This window comes from Falco peregrinus, chromosome Z, assembly GCF_023634155.1.
Source record: "Falco peregrinus isolate bFalPer1 chromosome Z, bFalPer1.pri, whole genome shotgun sequence".
NCBI lineage: Eukaryota > Metazoa > Chordata > Aves > Falconiformes > Falconidae > Falco > Falco peregrinus.
In genome coordinates this window covers 55,936,061-55,960,196 of record NC_073739.1, presented here as the reverse complement: position 1 = coordinate 55,960,196, position 24,136 = coordinate 55,936,061, and the positions used below count along the sequence as shown (strand labels likewise).

At 36.6% G+C, this 24,136-nt stretch overlaps 1 protein-coding gene across 5 annotated transcripts in view; it reads left to right on the top strand.

Annotated features, from left to right (window-relative positions):
* The window catches only part of SMARCA2 (SWI/SNF related, matrix associated, actin dependent regulator of chromatin, subfamily a, member 2), a 120,061-nt gene extending 96,351 nt beyond the window's left edge, over positions 1-23,710 (top strand). For all 5 annotated transcript variants that reach the window (XM_055790263.1, XM_055790258.1, XM_055790259.1 and 2 more), the window contains 6 exons: positions 7,249-7,466; positions 16,391-16,496; positions 17,286-17,387; positions 20,702-20,834; positions 21,989-22,131; positions 22,800-23,710. In XM_055790263.1, coding sequence (XP_055646238.1) covers positions 7,249-7,466; positions 16,391-16,496; positions 17,286-17,387; positions 20,702-20,834; positions 21,989-22,131; positions 22,800-22,835 — 738 coding nt within the window. In that variant the 3' untranslated portion in view covers positions 22,836-23,710. The remainder of the gene's footprint in view (positions 1-7,248; positions 7,467-16,390; positions 16,497-17,285; positions 17,388-20,701; positions 20,835-21,988; positions 22,132-22,799) is intronic.
* The last annotated feature ends 426 nt before the right edge of the window (positions 23,711-24,136 follow it).

Genomic DNA, 24,136 nt, shown 5'->3' with positions numbered 1-24,136 from the left:
CTTAATAGTGTTATTTATAAATTTTGTAGATAAAAGCTAATGTACAAAAGTAAATTGCGATTTTTATCCATCTCAATTAAATGAAGTATTATATCCCTGTATGCACATTAAAGAATTGATCATTTTCTCCAATTTTAAAAGCAAGTATGTATAGAAAAATTGTATCATATTAACTTTAAAAAAAAACACGTCATGGCTTAATCATAGTTCCCTGTTTTGTTGTCATTTAGTTATTTGAAGTTAGAATTTCAAACTAAAATTAATTCAACTAAGTCAGTCTTGAAAGATAACTTTGGTCACCTGAAGTTTATTGCTTTACATATGTGAGTTTGTAAAGATTATTATTTTCCTCCCCCATAAATTTGACTGCAGTATTTTCATAAGCAATAGCCTTGCAGTGTCTTTCTAAAGTTAGTTAATCTTACTTATTCTGTAAATCTTACTTCTAATTATACTTCCAAAGATGCCTGTGACTATTTCCTATGCCAGTGTGTCAACAATGTTTATTCTTCAAGTCATCAATATGCTGTAAAGTTCTGAGCCATCCAAACTACAGGGGTTACCATCTAATTCAGAACTGCTATTATAATATCACTTTCAGAATATTTTTTTTTATCATCTGGCAACTTTCACGTGCTACATTTCACAAGTCCGTTATATATTGTCCTCCAGTCTTCAATGACAGCGTTTTTTCACTGTGTTTAGAAACAGGCTATTACTCCCAAGTGACAACAAGTTGTTCAGCAGGTGATCTAGCTCTCTAAAAAGGAGGGGAGAAGATTTGGGGCAAAAAACCCAAAACAACAGAAAAAACCCCATCACAACAAAACAGTTCAGTGATAAAGAGCAAGAGATTGATAGCAATAGTTTCAGATATAGAATTTGTTTGGATTTCCCTTCCCCCCGCCCCTTTCTGCTGCTCCTAAATTAGGCTGGCTTGGTGAAGAGGGTGTTCAAACTAAATCTTCTTAATAAGATATAAAGTACAGCTGTATGTCAGAGGGGAGGGGTAAATCACACTTTACTTTTGAAATCTGCAGGAGACAGTAAGAGATAGTTCTGTATGTCTTTTAATAAAGGTGTGGCTAAGTAGCTGTAAACCATGGAGCAGTGATGATATCTGGTAGTTCCACATTCTAGTCTCTTAATATAGTAAGTATGTACTTTCTCAATGCTCTGATTAGTTACGCAAAGCATCTTTATAGTGAGCATGACACACTTGTTCCATTTTATCACCCAGTTCCTTCCACCTAATGCAGCACTCTCCTTGTGCTCTGTGAGCAGGCTGTGGGTCCTGGTGTCATTGGTAGTCATTGTGTTCTTGAGTTTTTCTGTCGCCAAAGTTCATGAAAAGGTCTTAGGTGCAAAATCAGAGTGGTTCTGTTTAAAATAATTGTTTACTTTTTAGGAGAAGGAAGAATGATACTGATTATTGGTTTGTATTTTTTTACTGGATTGAACAGAAGAAAATTTATATCCTTGCCAACATAGTTCGCTATAACTTGGAGCAAGTTTATCAGTGCTGGCTTTGCATGATGCTTCAGTTAGTGATTGCCACATTAAAGATTAAACTTAAGCATTAAGATATTTTACATTAAAACTAAATATTAGGATAGTTTATCTGAAATATTTTTCTCAGTGCAGATTAAAATTTTGATCCTATAAATATTGTAAATATAAGGTATTTTTTTAATGTTATACTCTGTTGCTTTAGTTGAGGCCATTTCTCTTTAAATTTAAGTAATTTCTTACAAGGTTCTAACAGGTCTTTTTGGCCTCAGTCTAAATAAAAATGTAAGGAAAAACTATTTTTAATTTGTATTATTGTTTTCTTAATGTCTAATTAAAAATAAGCACCTTGAGTTTCTGTGCAAATAATTAAGCAAGTAAGAGATAATTAGTTACAATGTAATGGAACTTGCTTTAAAGAACCAACAAATAAATCCAGTCTGTGGAAATTAGAAACAGTCCCAAACACCAACAGTGTCACTGTTGAGAAACTAAGCAGGAGAACTGGATTTTGAACAGATCTTTTTGAGAAAATGAACTTCAGGTTGGAAAGTTGAAGTCCTCATCAACTGTCAGATATAATCTGAGAACAAAAATGTAAAATCAAGAGGGGCAGGATTTCAAATAGAGCAAGACAGAAGGAGGAAAGGAAGTCGAATTTCCCTTGGACTTCAGTAGAGGACTTGAAGGGTTGTGCCTCAGAGCGAGATTGGTAGGGTGAGGTAGATCAGGTGTTGGTGCTTTCCATGTTTGTTATTAGCCTCCTGTAGGGTTCTTTTACTTCTTTCTTGTCTTCCAAATTGGCAAATGGGAACATTTTGCAAAGCAGTCAACTGTTGTTTGTTACTGTGTTACTGATGTGTTTTTTTTGGTTTAAAGTGCTTAACAGCCCTTTAAGCTTAGTTGCCTCGTGGCCAGTAGGCAGTACAATTCTCAGGGAAGTTATTTGTTGTTCCTGGAAAAGCTCATTCTTTTGGAAATTGCATGATTGAGTTTTTGTTCAGGGAGTAGGGAAGATGACTTTTTTTTCTCTTCATCTCTGTTTTATATGCTTTCTATGGAAACATGGAGTTTAATTAGCATGTTAGCAAATCTGTTCACATGGTGATGTTAGTCAGAAGCTGTCTTCTAACTCAAGTTCAAGTTGGAGAGACACAGGGCACTGATGCCTGAAGGGAAGGGGGCACACTATCTTAATGTTCCTTTTGTTAAGATAAAATCAGAGAGGAACAAAGGAAGAGTTCTTGCGTTATGTGTCCATTTTCGATGTAATCTGAACCTATTTTCAGCATTATTTCAGTAAGTAGACTTACTGTGCATGGCTGCCTACCACTTTTGTTTTGAGTGTACGGTTTCTTTGACTGTAAGTAGTAGCAATAGCTTTCACTATGCCTTAACTTTCTTCTAACAATACTATAGTTATCTCCAATCAAAGGAAAAATAACTGCCTTACAACGTTGTGTCATCTAAATACTAGGGCAGACCTTAGACACCAAAACTGGTTTTATGCTGAGCACCTCCATTGATTCACTGCATGACTACACTTGAGTTACATGATTCCTGTAAAATCTATTTAAAATGAATATAAGACTAACATGATTGTTGACTTGCAGAAGACAGTTGGGAGATGAAAGTCAGAGCTCTTAGTGCTTATTTGGGTCCATAATTCTTAATTGAAATGGTGTTCAATTGTGATGCTGTGTTATGACGTCAAGAAGTAGTTAAGGATACATACATCATATCCTGCTCTTGAAATGGAAAAAGAAGTTTCCATGTCATCTTTACTTTGTTTCTGTGGTGCTTGTGTAGCTATATCCATGTTCACTAAGATTGCTTCTACCTCAAAACAGCTATTTTCCATTTTGAATTATAATACATTTTTGAAATGTAATTATAAGTAGCAATAGGAAGAACAGCTGTCTGGGATGCCTTCTGAAAAATCCACTTTTAGCTTTTTTGGGTGAGGAGTGGGATGCTTCTTTTTGGAGAAAGGCAGTTTGGTTTATTTAATCCATGGTCAGTATGTTCTTTCTTAAAATTCTGGTGCCCTGAGAAGGCTGTGTACTCTTAGCTCTTTAGCAAGGAAATTGTTGTGTACATGGACCAGGATACAGCAGTATGATTCAGAAAAGCAGGATGATTTTGTCAGTACTGTGCTTAACATTGGGTCCTCACACTTCCACTGGTATCTCTGCTTTCCATGAAGTACCCAGCCCTTTGCAAAACTGACATCAAATTTTCACAGCTTTCGTTCAAAAAAATGAAGTCTTCAAACTTTATTGTACTCTTTTGTGCAGTTTCCTTAAGGGAAGAAAAGTGTTAAATTTTTATTTTTGTACTATTTTCCTTCACACCCTTGCTGTTCACCTCACTAATCTAGAGGCGTTTGAGCATGGGAGATGTGTGTGTGCTATCTTGTACTCTCACATAGCCCATCATCTGTCAGGAACTGGAGATTTGTGTCTGGGATTTGTATCATTATCGTACTGGTAAAGGTTTGGAAGGGCATTCTTTTCAGTATGGCACTTCAGCCCTAGAATAGTAAAGCTTTTTAAACAAAGAGCTCAGAAAAAATTAGTTTAATAAATATTTTGTTGCTCATATACACATGCATGGATCATATGTGTGGATGTACATACAGAGCATTAATATCTCTGATAATTGTGTGATACAGTTTTAAGCCATCTTTAGAGGTGGCATAGTTCATATAGGTTTAGTTTTAAATATTACTGTTTATATACAAAATAAAAAATTTCCATTTGAGAACTAATGTTAGCAGTCACAATAACAACATTTTTGGACTGCTGGTGTTGTCACACTGATTTTCAAGTGGTGTCACTGAAGTCTTAGATTAAGGAAAACTGTCCGAGTTTACATTAATGTGTATAAATTTTTGAAAGCGGAGTATAGTAATCAATTGATACTAGCTAAGCAGAGAGTTTAATATTTGTTTGCTATAGTATGCTAGGAATTAATGTGCTATCTGCTTGTCACTGATTTTTAGAGTGCAAGAGGCTATGTTATTTTACTTGGGTTTTTATTTTTTGTCTTTACTACAATGCTATATGTAATATATATATAAAAACCCCTTTTTACTTACCTTTTCTCTTTGTGCTGATATCCTTTTCCAAAACTTTGCCTACTCCAAGCACAAATTTTATGCAGAATTCTAAAATTAGATGTTAGTAAACTGTGATGACAACGCCACTGTTATTTTTTTGGTGGTAGAAAATTTGTCAAGCAAGCAAAAATATAAATAAATTTTAGTTAAGTGAATAGCAGTTTTCTGAAGGACAACAAAATGTTACCAAAGTTAACAAGATGATAACTTGGTTTGGTTCTTTAATTTCTTGTGAATCAGAATAGATATTTTTTTTGCCAGTTTCAATAGCCAAAACCAGATCTATTCACTGCAGAGCAATAGGAATACATTTTCTGTAATAAATGCATCTTTAAAATGCATGCAACCTATTGCAGTTTTAAAATCATACATTAAATTGTCTAATTGTGATATTATAATTAAAATGCTAACAATAAGCAGTAACTGCCCAGCTAAAAATCTCATTTGGATGCCTAGAATAATAAGGGGAGAAATATGATAAGTAGTTGTCAATATTAAAGCAGTCTGAAGGAGGAAGGCTTCAGGCCTTGTAGTAGGTAGAATGAAACAGCAGATTTGAGTATCCACAATCCTTTCAGTATTAAATTTTCAGTAAAATAAAATTACTTGTATATGAAAACATAGCCTTTCCCCAGCTCTCTTTTTTTTCCTGATCAGCTGATGAAGAGACTAGCAGCTCGCTGCTTTGCTGGCTTGTTAATTTTATCCCCACTAACTGTGATTTCCGATAGCCGGCCTGCTGATAGTGGTAAGGTAAATATCCTTTTTCATTGCCGTCTTGAAGATTCAGTAGAACGACATCACAGGCATGTGTAGGTGTGTAACACATCAGAAGTCGGTGTTCTCCGTATTTCAATGTACAACTGAGTGCTTAAGGAGAGCAATGACATTAACTGTTGACAGCCTTGCATGCTGTATTTATTATTAGCTTTTCTAGCTTCCAAGATATGCAGAGAAATTTCCTTTTCTTCGTTAGCTGCAGTGGTTTATAGTGGGTGTCCTGCTTTAGCCAAATGAATATTAATGAATTTGTGTGCAGATTATTATTTTCCTTCTCGTTTCTTCCTAACTCATCAGATCTCAAGCCTCCTTCATAGTGGTTATCTGAACGCTGTGGAAGCATGATGTAAATTGTCTTTTGATTATTAAGGCCTAGTTTCAGGCTGTCCCTCAGGATTCTGCGTTTGTGTTTGTTCTGTGGATTTGCACATCGGAGTGTGCATAGGAAACAGATTTTGAAATCCCACTGGTGTTTTTAACATGTCAGGTTGTTTTGTTGTGCATCAGGTTTTGTTCACAAAACGTTTTTCAAGAGACATTGTACACAATTGAGAAAAATTATGTCTGGGCTATGATCACTCTTTTTATATTGATGGTTATGCTCACATGATCATAAATATTAGCCATGTTTGGTGCTGTGGAGAAATGAAGGTAATTGCCTTATGATTAGAGCTCTTTCAGCTACGAGAAAGGATTGATTAGCATTTGCATGTACTTAAGGCAATATTGAGAGGCAAAAGGGACAAATATCAACATCAGTTATGTTCTGAGAAATCATTAATCAGAAAGCATAATCTTAAGATATTTTGTTGCTTTTTAAAAATTATTTTTAATTTCAGTTCTCTTATGACCCAGTATTTTTGTTTCTTTTCTTTTGTTGGCTTTCCCAAATCAAGAAAAGTTCAGCATCTTGCTTTATCACATGGATCTGATAGTCACTATGTGAACAGGTTTCCTTTATTCCTCGTTTGGTTTTTTGTAGAGTTTTTGTTTTTTGTTTTTTTTTTTTATCCCTCTGCATGGTGCTGCTGGGTCTGGTTAAAAGCATACCTCCAGGTAACTGAAACTAGTGTTCATTGTTTGTGACTGTGTGTGCGGTTTGGTGTTTTGGTGTTGGTTTTTTTGTTTGTTTGTTTGGGGACGTTTGGTTGGTGTTTTCCATTTGTGTTTGGTTGTTGGGGTTTTTTTTCATCCCATATTATGAGTGCTTTTCACAGCAAGACACTGTAGTGTCAGTGCTTCTGCCTATGGGTTACTATTCTAGAAGACAATGATACATTTTAGAGGTGGTTTTAACACTTAGGTGATTTGGAAGTTGCTTAAACTATTTGGAAGAGAAGTTGAGACATTACTGCATAAAGTATCTGTGTGTTCTTTTGTGCACAAAGAACTGTGTGGGATCTGGCTTCGGGAACTAAGCATAGTTTGGACTGTCCTGTTTGAAAACATGTGATAATCAGAGTCTGTTTTGCATGGAACTACATAAACCAGAACTGCCGCTGATGTGAACCAATCTATGTTTGTTGTACACTTAACTGACACAGTACCAGAGGCCGTTATTGTGCGTGAAACTGTGAGCGAGAAAGGTGTGGAATTCAAGGTTCAGCTAAACATTCATTTATTTAGATGATAGTGGGATTCTTAGAACAAGTTAATATTTAGTGTCTCTCTGATTGCCAGTAACTCAGTTTCTTGTTTTACTTATAAATGAGCTGAACATTTTGAGTTGAGTTTTCTGCATCCTGTGGGGCTGGTTTTTTGTTTTTACATAGTTTGTTATTTCCCTTTGCAGTATCTCTTTTGTTTAAAACATACTTTTTTTAATCCCTGGTTGTCAGGCAATTGAAGACGGCAATTTGGAAGAAATGGAAGAGGAAGTTCGGCTTAAAAAACGGAAGAGACGCAGAAATGTGGATAAAGATTCTGGGAAGGAGGACGGAGAGAAAGGAAAGAAAAGAAGAGGCAGACCTCCTGCAGAGAAGTTGTCACCCAACCCACCCAAACTGACCAAACAAATGAATGCTATCATTGATACTGTGGTAAACTACAAGGATAGGTGAGTTGGAGACAGTCTCTCTGTGTTGCATGTGCTCTCTCCCTCTTCTGTTGATACACCTCTCTGCATTTCTCAACAGGTTTATTTTTTGGGTTTGGTTTTTAGAAGGATTTGCTAACAAAGCATTTCTGAAAAGTAATTCCATGTAGGGCCTGATCCTTTAAGTCTGACTCTTTGTGGAGGGTTTTTTAAAGTTCATCTGATAGGAAGTTACTGAAATTTGTATTTCAAGTAGGCTTGAAGCTCCTGCTTAGAAATGAAATAATTCTGCTCAGGTGTACTTAAGAACATTTACCTTGAGTGGGATTTTCCTTCAGTTCAGTGGTACAGCATGTTTGAAGCTTAATCTTTTCAAATACATAGCTCCAGATTTATCAATGCGAGTTAACATTAATGGTGAGAACCCATGACCTGAAAGACTGCCCCAAAAATGTAGGGCTCATACCATGTGCCTCTGAGCTGCCACAGGGAAAACTGTAGAAATACTGAGCATAGTATGTTGTCTGCAGCTGAAATTGAAGCCTGTTTATCAAGAAATCCCTATTTTCAATGTAAGAAAATGCTCAATGCCTTAGGAAAAAATATTGCTGCTAATCTGAAATATCATTTGAAGTTTTAAGTTTTGCAGGTTTTTGAACTGAAAATCATCAATGCTTCATGAAGAACAAACAGAGCATTAGTGGCATCTTTGAATTAAACTTGTTTGAGAAAGTTGTATTTTTAAACTCAACTCTATTTACCAAAAATCAGTAAAACTTTCCTTGTACTTACCGCTTTTTTTGCTGTACATTGAATTACTTAAATCATATAAGGAGCAACCATAAGCTAAATTAATATTAAATGCATTCAGAGAAAATCAGGAAGTATTTGCATTGTGACCTGCGTAAGTGTAATGATGTAATTTTTGCATGTTAAACTTTCAGTCTGTGACTTGAAATGGGAAGTTGCACTTCTTTATTTGCAGCTGCTGTTCTGGGTCTGCCTGTACAAGGTTAACCTGGGCAGTACCTGGTGAAGCACACAGAGCTTCGATGCCTGACTTCTTTGGCACATAACTGTTGAAATCAAGCATTCTGTGATCTGTGGGCTCTCTCTAACATCAAAGAGTGTATTGCATCAGAACAGGATTCACAGCAATGAACATGATGAGCAGAAAGCTGACTACAATTTCAGTGTATTCAGCTTGCTGTGACTCTTAACTAATAGAATAACTGAGAATAGAGAAGTGTTTAAGTTCATGTATTTCAGTCAGGGCTGCAAGGAAGCTTCTCTTCATTTTGGACCCCTGGCCTTGAGCCTTCACCTGAAGCTGAGCACTTCTGGTCAGGTTACATACTTCTCATTTTTAAAATAACAAGCAGTGTTACTTCTGCTAGCCTGCAGTACGGGATAGCTACTGATAGTTACTGGGGAAAAGATTTTTTCCTGTCACTTATGCCCCAGGAAGTTTGTATCTGTTCTCTATCAAACAAGTTAACTCTTTTGTGCTATTTAATGCAGTGACAAGGCATACTATTCCCTTTCCCAGGAGCCCACATCTGTGGAAGACAGAATTGGTTCCCACTTTAAAAAGTATATGGAGCTCTATTCTATTAGGAACTAAAAATGCCTGTTAAACTGAAATCTTCAGTGCAATGAGCTATGCTGAAGAGTTCCAAATTCTTGTGTTCTGTTACGTGAGCTAGCATCAAACCACCCAATCCTATGAAAACTGGGACAGAATGGAATTGCAAATTTAGGCATCAGGAAGCTTTAATATCTTAAAATCTTTGGGTTCTAGAGTTAGATGAACACTTTCAAGACTTGCAGCTTTATTGTTGAGTGGGTTTTAGGCATTGGAACCCCTCAGCTTTGTTGGGGCCTCATGTTTATTCAGCTGTGGGCTCCTGTGTGAGTGAACGCAACTGGGGCAAGTATAGAGAGACAGGTTAATTGGAAGAAAAGCAGGCCCTGAGCTTCATCTGGGGAAAAAAAAAAAGGTTTTTCATGTATTTAATATTTGAATGCTTGAAATCATCTTTAGCTTAAATTTTCAGTGCTAATAGGTGCTTCATCTCTACTTCATGAAAGTCCAGAGGGCTGATCTGGACCATAGATGGCTGATTGTGTCCCAAAAGGTGGTCAGGTGATACCCATCGAAAATCTTACTGACTTTGGCCTGAGTTAATTTGTCAAAAATCTTCGGTAAGTTTTGTTGCAGTTAGTAAGCCAACAGGCAAAAAAAAAAAAAAACCCAAATCAAGAGAATGTGTTGCTGAACTAATGAAACTATGTGCTTTATCTCATGTTTCCCCATGCTTTTGAGAAGAGCTCCTTGTAAATACAGAACCACTTCTCTGTTTTTGTTGAAATCTTTCTTTTGGAAAAAAAAAAAAAAAACCAATACATTTTTCCATAGCGCCAACAAAAATCTGGAGTACCAGTTGGCTGCTTTTGTGTGGTGATTCTGTATAATGTTGGTGCAGGGAAGGAGCCTCCAAATACTTTTCTAACTGTCCTGTATTTGGCTTCTGTTGTAGATGTTTGGGGACAAGTTCAGTCTTCTGCTTCCTTATTTAAAAAGCATCTAACAAAATAGGCTGGATTGCTATATCGGCTGGAAAGCTAGAAGCTACAATAATGCAAACAATAAACTTTAGTAAACTGAAGTTTGAGCCACACAATTATTACATAAAGGTCAAAATAAGATTAAAGAGACTAATTAGCAACATTTGAGGTTAATGCTTAGTGTGCAACCTATGATTCTTTGAAAAGGAAATTCAGAGGTAGATAACCAGCTACTGCAAACCCCAGTTAAATAACTCCATGCAAGACAGTGGAAGTTAGCACTGAGGTAAAATTACAATTCATCATTGTCATGTCCTTAGTGCAGTTCAAGCTTTTTATTTAGATTTTCATCTTTTATTGGTTTGGGTTTTTTTTTTTCTTTTAAGAATAAGGAATTTTTATACCAAATGTGAGCCCCAGCTGCTGATTTTGCATCAGGTACATGCAGGCTTAGCCCTCCAGACTTTTTTTTTTTTCCTCTTTAGAAGGTTTTCCTTTATTTTTTATTTCAGAGGAAAATAGGCTGTAAGCTTAGCTTCCCTTTCCTGGTTGTTAAAATTAAGTGGAGAAAAAGAATTATACTTCATACCTTATAATTGTTCAGCTTCCCTACAAATCTACTATCCTCTTCTGTCTTGCATCAGTTTGATGTTTCCTGTATAGATTCCCATTTGATGCCACTGCTAGTTTGCATTAGCTTTGATTAGATAGCAACAGCTGACTTTGAGAGTCCCAGGATGATGCTCTATAGAGTGATTTTCATTTGTGATCTATCTGCTCTCTGCTCTGTTTGTGAGACTTAGAGTAAGGACCTGCATTGTGTGCCAGTTAACTTCACAAAGCTTCCTTCCCATAACAGGTGGCTGTTGACCACAGTTTAATAAGAAACAGCTGCTAAGAAAGTTGGAGAGCAAAGTTGTTGTGCCCTCCCCATGCTTCCTGCTTGGCAAGAGACTTCCCATTTGTGGTGCTTAGCATTTTGATCACTGCATCATTAAAGCAAAAATGTTTAAATTTGTGTCCATAGTATTCTGATTTTGACAGGACATAGCTCAGGGAGAGAGCATTTTCAGTGTATGTGGAATTAATTTTGTTCAGATTATTTCCAGCAGTTTTCTCAAGTTGCTAGTTTTTAGCTGTTGTAAAATGGTGAGTAATGTAATTGGCCATTACTAATCTAACTAGTAATTAATTATGCCAACTGGTACACTTGAATATTCAACACACAAAGCAAATAATTCTTATTTATAGCCAAGCCAAAGTTATGGAGTGTATAACCATACACCAAAACAAAGAATTACATTTTTAAGTACTTTTACCCACTTCCATTTCAGTGATGGGGACAGGTCTACCATGTATTACTGCACTTCCAGAAAGGAAGAACCATTAAATACATTTAATGAAAATGAATCCTCTCCTGCATTCTCCAGCTGGGTTACTGTTGGAAGTTGTTACATACAAAGGAACCACCTTGCTGTGCAAGCCCTTCTAACTCTCCTGGCATACACATACCTTTTTTTAGAGAACTTCCTCCTGAGTTCAGTTCGTTTAGGAGTTGTAATTTGTGCGCTGTGTTTCTGGTTGTGAGCTCTCAGACTAGGGTGAGGACTTTTCATTCCACCCACTCTAAACTGAATTTCAGTATTTGGTGAAAGTGTGAAATATGTCAGAAATATGAGAATGTCTTGCAGTTTCAGCCTCATATTGTGTCTCATTTTGATTCCAAAGGAGAAAGGGTATCAACAGAGGTAGTAGTTTTGACAGGTCAGTAGCAGCTTGCTTCTGGCCACATACCACTAGGGATGTTGTCTCAGAAACGGAGTTCTTCACCCCGTCTTGCACACAGAGCCAGGATACTTGCTTATTGCACATCTGTGCAGAGACGGCTGATAGGTGGTAAATCCACAAAGCTAGCACACCCCTTAAAACATACTAAAACACTTTATACACTCCAGACAACTGTTTACAATTAGATTTAGTCACACTTGAGTCTCATTGTCTCTTACAAGCCTAGTCTCCATTTAAAGGTACAGTGTTCTCTCTCTTTTTTTTTTTTTTTTTTTTTTTTTTTCCACCACGCATGTTTTATGGGGAGGGGGCTTTGTTAGTGGAGAGCTTTCTTTGCTCGAGGGTGGATCTTTTAGTATGCTGATTAGGGTAGCTCACACATAGTTCAAGTAATTTTCTGTTTGGTCTCATTAACCATTTCTTCTCCTGGAGTTTATCTTGTTATGCCCCAGCCTGAGTATTTATGGCATCTGTACCTTCTCCCAAGGCCACGTTTTGTTAAATGTTTGTAACAGCCTCTGTTTTTCAAATACTTTCTGGGTTATTTATCAGCGCTATTTACATACTTTGTCTAAATTTCAAGTCTTGATCTAATACTGAGTGGGTCCGCTACAGGGAGAATAAATAAAAAAGGAGTCTTGTACAAATGAGGCCTAATTGTTCCTGCATTTAATTTCACTGAAGAATACTGACTAAATGGGTGGAAATACATTCTCGTAAGCCATTTGACAAAAATGAGAGAATATCAGAAACATTGAGCACAAATACTTTTTTAAGCAAAAGAAAAGAAACGGTATTTCTTGATGATTTATAACTTGCACAGCATGCAAGCTGTTTTTTTTTTTATGTGTGCACACATAAGACTAGCATGTTGAGCTGATGCGGTAGCAGTGAACTGTCACTCACAGTTCTTTTGCAGTCGGGTCTTTTAATTTATTCCAGTCCTTCTTCCCTTCAGCATGTATCCTGCTAGTTGCTAAGCAACCATAAGTGATTTTTACTGTGCATGATTTTTATGTGGTGGTAGTTGTGGTTATTATTTTCTAATTACAAAAGTGGGGACAGGGATTAAAATCAGAGTTGCATTAGTAATTACTAATTTTCTCCTATTATACCCACAACACAGCCATTTGAGGTTATGTAAGAAAAGACCATTAATTACAGTATAGAAGCACTTATATAAAAGGAGCAGAAGATAATTTTTTTTTGTGAGAGGAGGTTCTATAAAAATGATAGAACAGAGTAAGCTGTTATTGATCTGACTAGACACTAGTCTTATGTCTGTTGCATATTTCATGCCCTTAATGCTATTTCTTTCATGGCCTTAAGTGATTCTCAGTAATTAATTACATCAAGCAAAAGCTTAAAGGTGTTCTGTGGCATTCTTAGTCTAATAGAATGTGTGAACAAATTGTAGTTGGCTAGATTCAGATCTTGAAAATAGGATATTGCTGTTTAATAATTTACTACTGTTATATTTTTCATATAAAATACAGTATGTGGGTGGGTCTATGTAAAAGGAGGGAAAAAAATTATATAGCCATGAGATGAAAACCTCTATAATGATCACAAGCTTTTTTAATAGGACAAATATGCTAAACATGTTTTAAAATTTGATTAAAATCAATTTTTATTAGACATTTCCTTTATACTTAAATCATTCTATTTGTTGTTAGACTTTGAAGCATAGTTGAGGGAACACTAGCATCAGTAGTTAAATAATTTTTCTCAAATAGATATTTCTGTTAAAAAAAAAAACAACAAACCACCAACACAGCTGCTGAAGTTGAAAACACAGCAATAACTCAGTCCTTCTGCATACCAAATCCAGATTCGTAGGTTTTTTGAAAGATTTGAAAGAAAGAAAAAAAAACAACCAAACTTTTTAAAGGATTAACTTACATCTCTATCCTATGTTGGTATACTGGACAGATTTATTAAAATAACTTAAGCATAGAGAAAAATAGGATATAAGACAAAAAAGGTTTGAACCTAATGTGATTCCATCAGGAAGGTACATTACAGTATGCTGTGTAATGGTGCAGCAGTGTACTGCTTTGCTTTGCTTTTCTACAGCACCAGTGCCTTGGATATACTGATCACTTAATGAATGGCTGAATACTCCCTGGGCTCCTTTGTAATGCTCATAAGAAGTCTGAATATTTTGCGGATACTGAACTTTTTTTGCAACATTTTAGTCTCATTTTACAAATGAAGAACAGAAACTTAAAATTTAAGACACCAGAGATGTGATTTCTCAGAGTATTTAGTGATGTTCTATTGATTTGGAACAAATTTCCTTGATCCCAGTTGCAGATGTGAGTGCTCAACACTTCTCTTTTTGAACAAAAAACAAATACAGTCCTCAGTTTGTGAAGTATTAGAAACACATGTTAATTTAGTTCTGTAGTGTGTACTTAGTCCATTGCTTTTTCATGTATTGCTTCCAGTTTCTCTTTGAGAGGACTGTCTGAGAGGACGACAAGTTCTGTCATGTGGCATGACATAGTCACTAACATAGATCATTAACAAGATTGTTGCCTTTAAATCCATAATATAAATACCTCCCACTTTGACGGGGGAAGTATGAAAGTAATGAATTTGTCTCTTTGGTGTGAATCAGTACCATAGGAGATGGGAGTTGCCATGGCCTAAGTTTCACAGTTATTTGCTGGTAGGAGAGAAGTAGTAACATTTGGAATGATAATTATCTGGTCATCTTATGATTTCCTCTGTTTTGGTAATAGGTTGCTTCCCAAGTAAATTAGATCTGTTGGGTGAAATTGCCAGTAACTGCCTGGATTTTGAGGAGCAGGTAGTCTGTTGGGGTATCAACCCCAATAGCTGTACACCCCAATGGTGTAGACAGACTTCACTCACCTTCCCTGACAGACATGCACAGTACATCACCTTGTCTCATCAGGCAGTAGCACAACCCAGAAGTGTGTCCATGCATGCACCATAATATTGCTGTAATCTAGAAGGCAGCCTAGCAGTTGCTGCTAAGCAGGCAAGGGGAACAGCTTCTGCTGCTGCAAGTCAGACAAAAGTGTTCAGGATGAGAGAAGCTTTTAGTTTCCAGGTTTGCACTGGATGGAAGAATACACTAGCTGCCAGTTGGCACCCAGGATATTGGCTGAACAACACTGATTAAGCAAGCTGTGATTAGAACATTTATGTTATTGTCCTCTCTGGTGTATGTAAGGATCAGCGGTGTCCCAGGACTAAACTGAGAACAATAAGAAAACTTGGATTAGGTGAGCAACAGCTACTTGGGAAATAAGGAAAATCTGTGTATTCATACTTGTTCGTAGGTCTGTCAGGTCCATAAGGAAATCAGTATCTCCTCAAATTCTGATGCTATTTTAGGCTCTAAGCAATGCCTAAGATATAGTAGGCATTCATGACTTCTGTAAAGGGCAGAGCTGTTCTGTGCTTTTTATCATCCTCTGTAGCAGAGTTGCGTCAGTTAACTTTCGATTCAGTATTAGTTTAATTGGTCAGATAAGATCCCACGCTACTGTGGAAGGTGACTGCAAGAGAGAAGCTTAGGTGGAGGCCAGGACTTGGCAGACTGCTTGCCCAACTCCTGTGAAGGTTTGGTATCCCCGAGTTACCATCCAAAGATGCAAATGAGAAAACAGTGCCTTTTGGAATAGCTGTGAGAGAAGGAAGGAGGTGAATGTGGGCTGGGAAATACTTGTGAATGTTATGTGCAGTGACTTACAGTTCCTTTCAGCAGAGCTTTTTCCTGCTACTTTGTCCGTGAGAAAAATGACATGTACATGGAGCAGGGCCATCAACACATTTCCTCTCCAGGTGACTTATAACCATGTATTATTTGGGAAACCACAAATAAGATTTTTTAAAACCCTCAATTTGGAAGTGTTAAAATAGCTATTAATAAAGGATGAACAATGGGAAATCTGGAAATCCTAGAAATTCTGAACGCCTGTAAGTGATAAGCAATATTCCTAGAGTATGAAAGGTTTTCACATAACCCATCACTTTATTTCAAATGACTGAAGACATACAAGTGGCAGCAGAGATTTTCCATACAGTTACAGCCATCTTCTTAAAAACCTAAGGGTTATTGGTGGTAGTTAATAATTTTTTTGGGGTCTAGTTAGTCTAATAGAAATCAGCATCTAGTATAATGGAAATCATATGAACAAATGTTTTGCTAGACAAGGAGGTATAAAGCGACATAGGAGAAGATAAAAAAGTGGCAGGAGGGACACTTGTTAAAAATTATAAAACAAAATTGAGAAAAGGATAAGACTGTACTTGGCAAACCACTACAGAATTCAGATTCAAATCCTGATTCTGCTTCCATAAAGCCTCTTACACACACATGATCCTATAATGATGGTGATATGTTAGGTCAACAGCAGAAAGGGTATGTTTTAAATTGTAAATTAATTATCTGTATCAAATTAAAAAAATCAGAGCAGGGTTCAATTTCAGATTATTTGAAAGAAAAAATTGTGGTTTTATTTTTCTTTTTTTCTTATGATTAGATTGTATATGTATGTTTTGTGAGAAAGTTGTAGTAATTCTCTGCATTATGGGTTTGTTTTTCTCAACAGTTCAGGAAGGCAGTTAAGTGAAGTTTTCATTCAGCTCCCATCTAGGAAAGAATTACCAGAGTATTATGAATTGATTAGGAAGCCAGTGGACTTCAAAAAGATAAAGGTAAGAACCTTTTTTGGAAGTGGAAATGCCTCCATTTCTTTTTGTTGAACAGAGAGGTGAGTATGAAGTTGTCATTAAAATTACAACATGAATATTGCATGTACCTGTATCTGTGGCTTAGATTTTAAACATTGTTACACACCTTATTAGGAGTTTTGTTTAGCATATATTGCAGTATATCACTGTGATTTCAAAGTCAAATAAAAATGTTAACAGTGTGACATGAATGACGCTTTCAGAGACTACATCTCACTGTCTTTTTGCAAAAGACTTAATTGTGAATCTGAAGCACATCTTTGGTAAAAACATAGTGTTTGCAGTGTTTAATGGCTCTAGGGGAGTATATTCATCCCTAAACTAGCATCACATCTTGAAGCAGCCAGGTCAGATCCAAACACAGTTTTGGCAGATGAGGTTTAGGCAGCTTGTTGCATGTCAGATGATGTCATAACCCTATGACTTTGATTCATGTCATGGCTTACTTTGTTTCTGTGGTAAAAAGAAGAAACTGGAACTCTTTTGGTAAAGAGTTCCATTTCTGTTACTTTTGTCTTTACCAGTTCACACAGCAATTGCTTAATTTTTATTCTATTATCATGGTGTACTTTTTTGAGTAATAATAATATGTTTTAAGACTTTGCTTCTTTTAAACAGGTGCTTAGGTGAAATTTTTAGAGAAAGCTTTTAAAGTGTTGAACTGAAATATTAATTCAGTGTCCTGTCTGCTGTTTTTCTTTCTGCACCACTGTCCATCCATACTTCTCTTCATTTCCTCAACAAATGCAACAGGAAAGAATTCGCAACCATAAGTATCGGAGTCTTGGAGACTTGGAGAAAGATGTCATGTTGCTGTGTCACAATGCGCAGACATTCAATTTGGAGGGATCACAGGTCTGAACCACTTTGAGTTAAACATACAGGTTTCCCCTTCCTAATGTTTTCAGTGCTTGTGGATTATTATATTATGGTATAAACCCTGTGTTTGCATTGTTACTTGGGCTAGAGAAAAATGCCTGAGTTATTAGAATCATCCAGAATTCACTGGACACAGCTGCAGTGTGTGCACACAGAGAAATTGGTTTTTACTCTGATTCTGAGATCAGGTGGTTTTTTTCTGATCTGTGTGTAGCTTAGTGCTACTGTAAGACTTTGAATCTATGGTAAAAGGGAGTGCATGTAGAGTGATACACCAGCCTGGGTTTACTACAGTGAACAAGAGAAGGAGCAGATGTAACGGTACAGCTTAGGATGGGATGTTGGGAAAATACTTTGTAGTGAACTCTTCGGTTCTGCTAATGGAAGATACAAATTCAAGGTTTGTCCAGCAGTAAATCTTTCTGTATGACGTTTAATACTCTCTGAACCCTCTGGTAATTTATTTATTATTTTTTTAATGTCAAACATCAGTGTCCATTTTAAGAGACAGTAATAGTAAATCCCATATGAGTCTTAGGTTTAGAAGGCAAAATCTCTCATCTCAAACAGATGTTTTACACACATGAATGTCCTCAGTGCTGTGAATTCAGAACAGGACACCTACACAGAAGGAAAGACTACAAAAGCTGGATGACAGATAAGAAAGTTGTCTTAGAATACAGTGAAGCATAGTCATGGGTGATGATTTTTATAGATGAGGTGCAAGTGGTGTCATGCAAACACAATATCAAATTGAAACAGAAAACATGAAGGCAACTCCTGTAATGTGCAAGAGGAAAAAAAGAATGCTAGAAGAAGTAAAAGTAAGCTGAAGGCTTATGCTGCCAATAGTAATACATCCTTCAAATTCCTAAACATTACTGATGACTCTTAGTTAAACTAAGGATTTTATATTAAAATTTTAGAATTAAAAATTAAATTGAGCTGTAATCAATTATGCAGGATTGTTGAATGCAGCTCATAAATTTGTGATTTTTTTCACTATATTGAGATATAATATGTTTTCCATACTATGTACGTGCAGTATTTTTATTGTCTGCCATTTAATGGAAACAAACTATAAATAAATGAGCTAAAAAAATATATTTTAATAAGAAAATTAATGATGGTAGGAGGTGTGGGGCAAAATTTTGTTACATGTCCAAATGTAAGTTGCCAGTTTACTGCTTAGTAACATAGCAATAAAACAGCTATAAATATCTAAGAATAAGAAATGCAACAAAAAAAAGTGAAGGAAAGCTAATACCAAAAAGTATCACTGAGACTTCAGAAAATGGTAGGAATTGGTAAAGGAGGTAAAAAGAGGCAAAGAAAAATCAGTAGCTAAATGGGAAAGATAATGAAATTATTCTCATCAAAATGACTTAAGTCGATAATGGGAAACTGGTCTCTTGTTAGCAGAGGTGGTAGAACTGACGGGAATAATCCAGTTTGGGCAGCAGTGTTCAGTACATATCGCTGCTCTGTTTGGAAATAACCCGACCTGTGTTAGACTACCACAGTGCTATTTTCTATTCCAATATACCAGCATGTTGTGGTTTAACCCCAGCTGTCAACTAAGTGCCACACAGCTGCTCACGCGCTACCCCCTGTCCCTCAGTGGAATGGGGAGGAAAACTGGGAAAAAGGGAAAAATGGTGGGCTGAGGTAAGAACAATTTAATAATTGAAATAATAATCATAATCATAAGGAAAAGTAGAAAGAGAAAGAGAGGAATAAAACCCAAAAGAAAAACCAAAAAAACCTAAGTGATGCACAATACAATTGCTCCCCACCTACTGACCCAGCCAGTCCCCGATCACCAGTTGGCCTCTCCTGGCCAGCTCCCCCCAGCTTGTATACTGAGCATCATGCTTTATGGTATGGAATATCCCTTTGGCCAGTTTGGGTCAGCTGTCCTCGTTCTGCTGCCTCCAAATTTCTTGTGCCCCTGTTCACTGGCAGAACAGGGGAAACTTAAAGTCTTTGATTCAGTGTAAGCACTGCTTAGCAACAACTAAAACATTAGTGTGTTAACCTTATTCTCATATTAAATCAAACACAGAGCATTGTACCAGCTATGAAGAAAAAGGTAAACTGTACCCCAGCTAAAATCAGGACACAACATTAATTACCAGAGTTAGTATTACTTTTTATAGCATGAAGCCCAAATAACTTGTATGTAAGAATATTTTTTTTTTTTAGGTTTCTTTCTGGTAAATTTTCATGCCATTCATTTTGATTTCCAGTGAATTGTGGGGTACTTCTGCAGCAGTTCTCCGTTTTTTATTACAAAGAACAGTTCAGGTCCACCTTTGCTCTGAGGTGCCAGTTTACTTCAGTAAACTAATTATTTGTGTGTGCACCCAAAACCAAAAGGCTAATTCAGGCAGTTGTTTAAGTACACAGTGACTTGAAGTAAATTCTACATGTTTGTTCTGTTAGTATGATGCATGCTGCTTTTCCTTGGAGCAAAGCAGTTCCATCTGAGCTGGAACCTTATGAGGGGTTTTCAGGGAGAGACAGACTTTCTGTTCTGAGGCTTTTATCCTCCATGCCACCTCAGCGATTTGAAAAGTTCATGTTATGATCACAAAGGACCAGATGCTCAGCAAGACTAACAAGATTTTTACTCTGTTAGCCTGAGAAATGTGTTACAAGCCAAATGTAGTCCTCATACTCTTGGGAGTCCTCTCATGATTGAGGTTAAAGAGAAAATCAGATGTACCCAAGATACTCAGCAAGCTATGGAATGTTTGAGAACAGGTGCTGAGTTTAGAACAAGCACTGATTCCCCCTCACCTCCCAGCCCCCACACTCTTCAGTCTTTTTAGACCTGAGAGGAAGGGATAAGCTGCTTAGGATAAATTATTTTCCTTGTAACCACTTTATATTTCAGAAAAAACTAAGGATAATTAACATGAGGGTTAGGCATTTGTCATTAGCAACTGTACTGCTAGACTATAACCCATTTTTTAATTAAGGTGCTAACTGCTGAAGTTTGTTGCTTTGACAGGTTTTTTTAAGGCTGTTATGATCTAATGAAAATACACAGTAGTTCCTGTGGTAGTGAAAATAATAAGAAAAACACCCTTATATATTATGAATTGTATTTTTGTGACTTACTATTGACAAACTAGAGCATGAAAAATTCAGGCAGCAAGCGTGGTTGCTCAGTATTTGAAAAGCCTGTATACTCTGGGTTTGCACTGGAAATTAAGGTCTATGCTTGGAATTTTAGATATTGCTTGACCTTACAGTTCTGACATAGGTTTGTGTTCATACTGTAGATCTATGAGGATTCCATTGTTCTTCAGTCTGTGTTCAAAAGTGCACGACAGAAGATTGCCAAAGAAGAAGAAAGCGAGGATGAAAGCAATGATGATGAAGAGGATGATGAAGAAGAAGAATCAGAATCAGAATGTGAGTCCCCTGCTAAATACCAAAAAGAAAGTACATCTTGGGATAGAAGGGGAGGTTTTATAGTTTCTGCATGGAGACTGATTCTAAAGTTCTGGTTTACATTAGTGAAAGTAACTTCTTACTAAGTTTGCTACTTTTGGTGTTAACATTTAGTTTAAGTCTTTTGTCTGTATGTTCTGGCTATACTTCTTCAAGTTTAGTAGACCATTTTTAAGCAAGAAACACACCACAGAGGTGCTTTGTGGAAGCAGATCTGACTGTCCACGAGTGTTTATAAGCCCTTCTAGTGCCATTCATGTTATTTGTAAATAGCGGTGCCTGGAAAGGTTGGAGATAGTGTTTATCCATGGGTGGTCAACCTTCAGGCATGGTGTGACATGTAAAACTCATGACCTGGTTAAGAACCAGAAGATGTTACAAATGTTCTTCAGTGTAAGAAGGACTAAGTGGAATTCCTGATTGTTTCAGAAGCAGGAGGTGACACTCATTCAGTCCCTGCAGACTTGGAAACATGATACAGTGGAAGAGGAGGAATCCCTTCATTCCACTTTCTGCCACCCAGTATGTCCTTACTCTCCAGCTGCCCCATCTGCCAGGTTACAGAAACTGTAGTACTTGGCCCTAAGCTACTCTTACAAGTATGTCAGGTGGGTGTGCAAAGCATGCAACTTCAGCAGTTCATTTGGAAATGAGTGGATATTCTGGAATCAGGAGTTTAACATGTTCTTCAGAAAGATGTCAACTCAAAGTTTGCAGTCACCTCCACCTAGCATTTCTGTGGTTTAAAATAAAAGAACTCTGTTTGTACAAAAGATAAACATATCTGTGCAAGGAAGAAAGTTATTTTTAGATGTGCATCTTCTCACAGGACAGTATGCTACCTGTAGACACCTTGTTTTCCAAGAATGAGAAACAGATGCGTATGGTCAACTTAAAGTTATTCTTTATAGTTTAATACAAATTATTCTTATAACTATGAAGAAGTAGAGAAATAAAAGCAAATACCTCTGCTTCATTGTTTCACAGTCCCAATAAAGGACAGAGGGTAGTATCTTTTCAGGCTGCTACCAGGGGTGAATTTCTGTGAACAGAGACAGGATTTAAAAGTTGGTAAGTGAAAGTTATGTTCATATATGCTGTTAAAAATTTTGCAGCAAAATCAGTTAAAGTCAAAATCAAGCTAAATAAGAAGGATGAAAAAAGTCGGGAGAAAGGAAAAGGCAAGAAGAGGCAAAGCCGAGCAAAAGCCAAGCCTGTCGTGAGTGATGATGATAGTGATGAGGATCAAGATGAAAATGTAAGTTTTGTTCACTGAGACTGTGGAAGTGGTTGCAGTGATTGCGTCTCTACCCTGTCCTGCTTGCTGTCAGAATTCTCAACTATTCATGCTTCAGCATATTTTTAATCTGCATTGATCATCTTGAGAGAATTGGGAGGGGGTGTTAATTGTAACTGGGTGTGCTTATGAGATCTGGTTCCAGTGCTGAAAGACAAGAAGTCTAAGAAGTTTGGAGCTTATTTTTGGAGCTGTTCCTGATTTCATTGAACACTGAAATCTCATGGCCTGTTTGCTTTTGTCCACAGATGAAAACGTCTTAGCTTGGGGTTTTTTTGGGTGTATGTGGGGTTTTTTTGGTTTGGGGTTGTTTTGGGTGTGTTTTGGTGGATGCTTCTACTAGTGCAACAAATGAAAACAGATCTTTTCCCAGTTATGTCTGGGTAGAAGGAAGAGTCTGGTGCTTCCTGACTCCGTGTCTTTCCTTCTCTAAAGAAGTCTACAGCAATTAAGTGAATTGTCATGAAAGACAAGTATTCGATAACATAATACCTTTCTAAAGGTTATCTTCATTTTTCAGTTTGTCACCTTTCTTCCTTTTACTTTCTTTTTTTTTCCCCCTTCTTTAACAAATTCCACAGCATAGCTGGCAAAGAATTTCTGACTTGTCTTGTGTCTCTTACCTCTAGGACCAGTCGGAAGCAAGCGGAAGTGATGATGAGTGATCCGTAGGGTTTATTTTCTTGGCAGAACTGACCCCTTCCCCTTCTCTTCTCCCTTCTCCTACTTACACCCAGTGAATTCATTTTGTCAAATAGACCTTGGATTGTTTCTGTATTCTCATTCTCTATAAATTAGCTTTAGGATAGTGCCAGACAAACGTATGATATCATGGTGTAAAAAAGGAAAAAATGTAACATATTGTGACCAAACAGGCCTCAAAAGATTTAAAAACAAAACAACAGCATAAAAAAGCTTTTGATGGAAAATGTGGGTTGATAGTATATTTCTATGGCCTGGTTGTAACTTGGTAATGGTTTGATTGTGCCTGGTTTTATCATTTGACACGATATTTTTCAGTGGCATCAGAAAGGCAAAAAACCAAGTCTTTTGTAGCATTGATAACCAGGAGAAGCCATTAAAAGCCACTGGTTATTTTATTTTTCATCAGGCAGTTTTCAAAGTTTTTATTTGTTCTGTACTAGTTTTTTACACTGTGGTACATATGCAACTTTGTTTAATAGCTTATAAATGTACAGTAGTTAGCCTTCATTCACCTTGTCCCATATACAGTTTTCCACTTTACGCTTGATGATCTTCAGAAAAAATGCTTTTTGAATTGTATCAAATTTATGTCTACAGTAAACTTTGGCTTAATTTTTTTTTCCTCTGTTAAAAAAGTTGGGTTAAAAAAATGCTATTGAATATTGCAATCTATATAGTGTAATGGATGGCTTCTTTCATGAGACTGATCTTCTATGTTACCAGTGTGATTATCACCTTTTCCCTAAAGTGTACTTAATCTTTGCTTTCTTTGCACAATGTCTTTGGTTGCAAATCATAAGCCTGAGGCAAATAAAATTCCAGTAATTTTGAAGAATGTGGTGTTGGTCTTTCATAATAAAGAGATAATATAGCTCAATAGATATGGCCTTGTTTTATGAGTTTCACAAAAATCTTTTCACAGTAGGGACAGAAGGGCAGGAATGGCTCCTGTAGAGAGGTCCACTGTGGTCTGTCCTGAATGTAAGATAAAAACTCATTCAAATACCACAGAAGTATCTTCAGAGATGAAGAAGATCTGAAATGTTAAAATATGTTAAAATAAGTTTAAAAAAATGTTAAAATAAGAATAATAAAAATGAAGTAGCAAAATAATACCTTGGAGTAAAAGTACAGTTCGTTACCTAATAACAATTGAAGTGATTAAGCAATAAAATAAATATTTCTCTTTCTTTCAGGAAATATGTGTCCATAGGCCTCAGTGGGCGTGAATCACATAGAATGGTCAGAGTTGCAAGGGGAT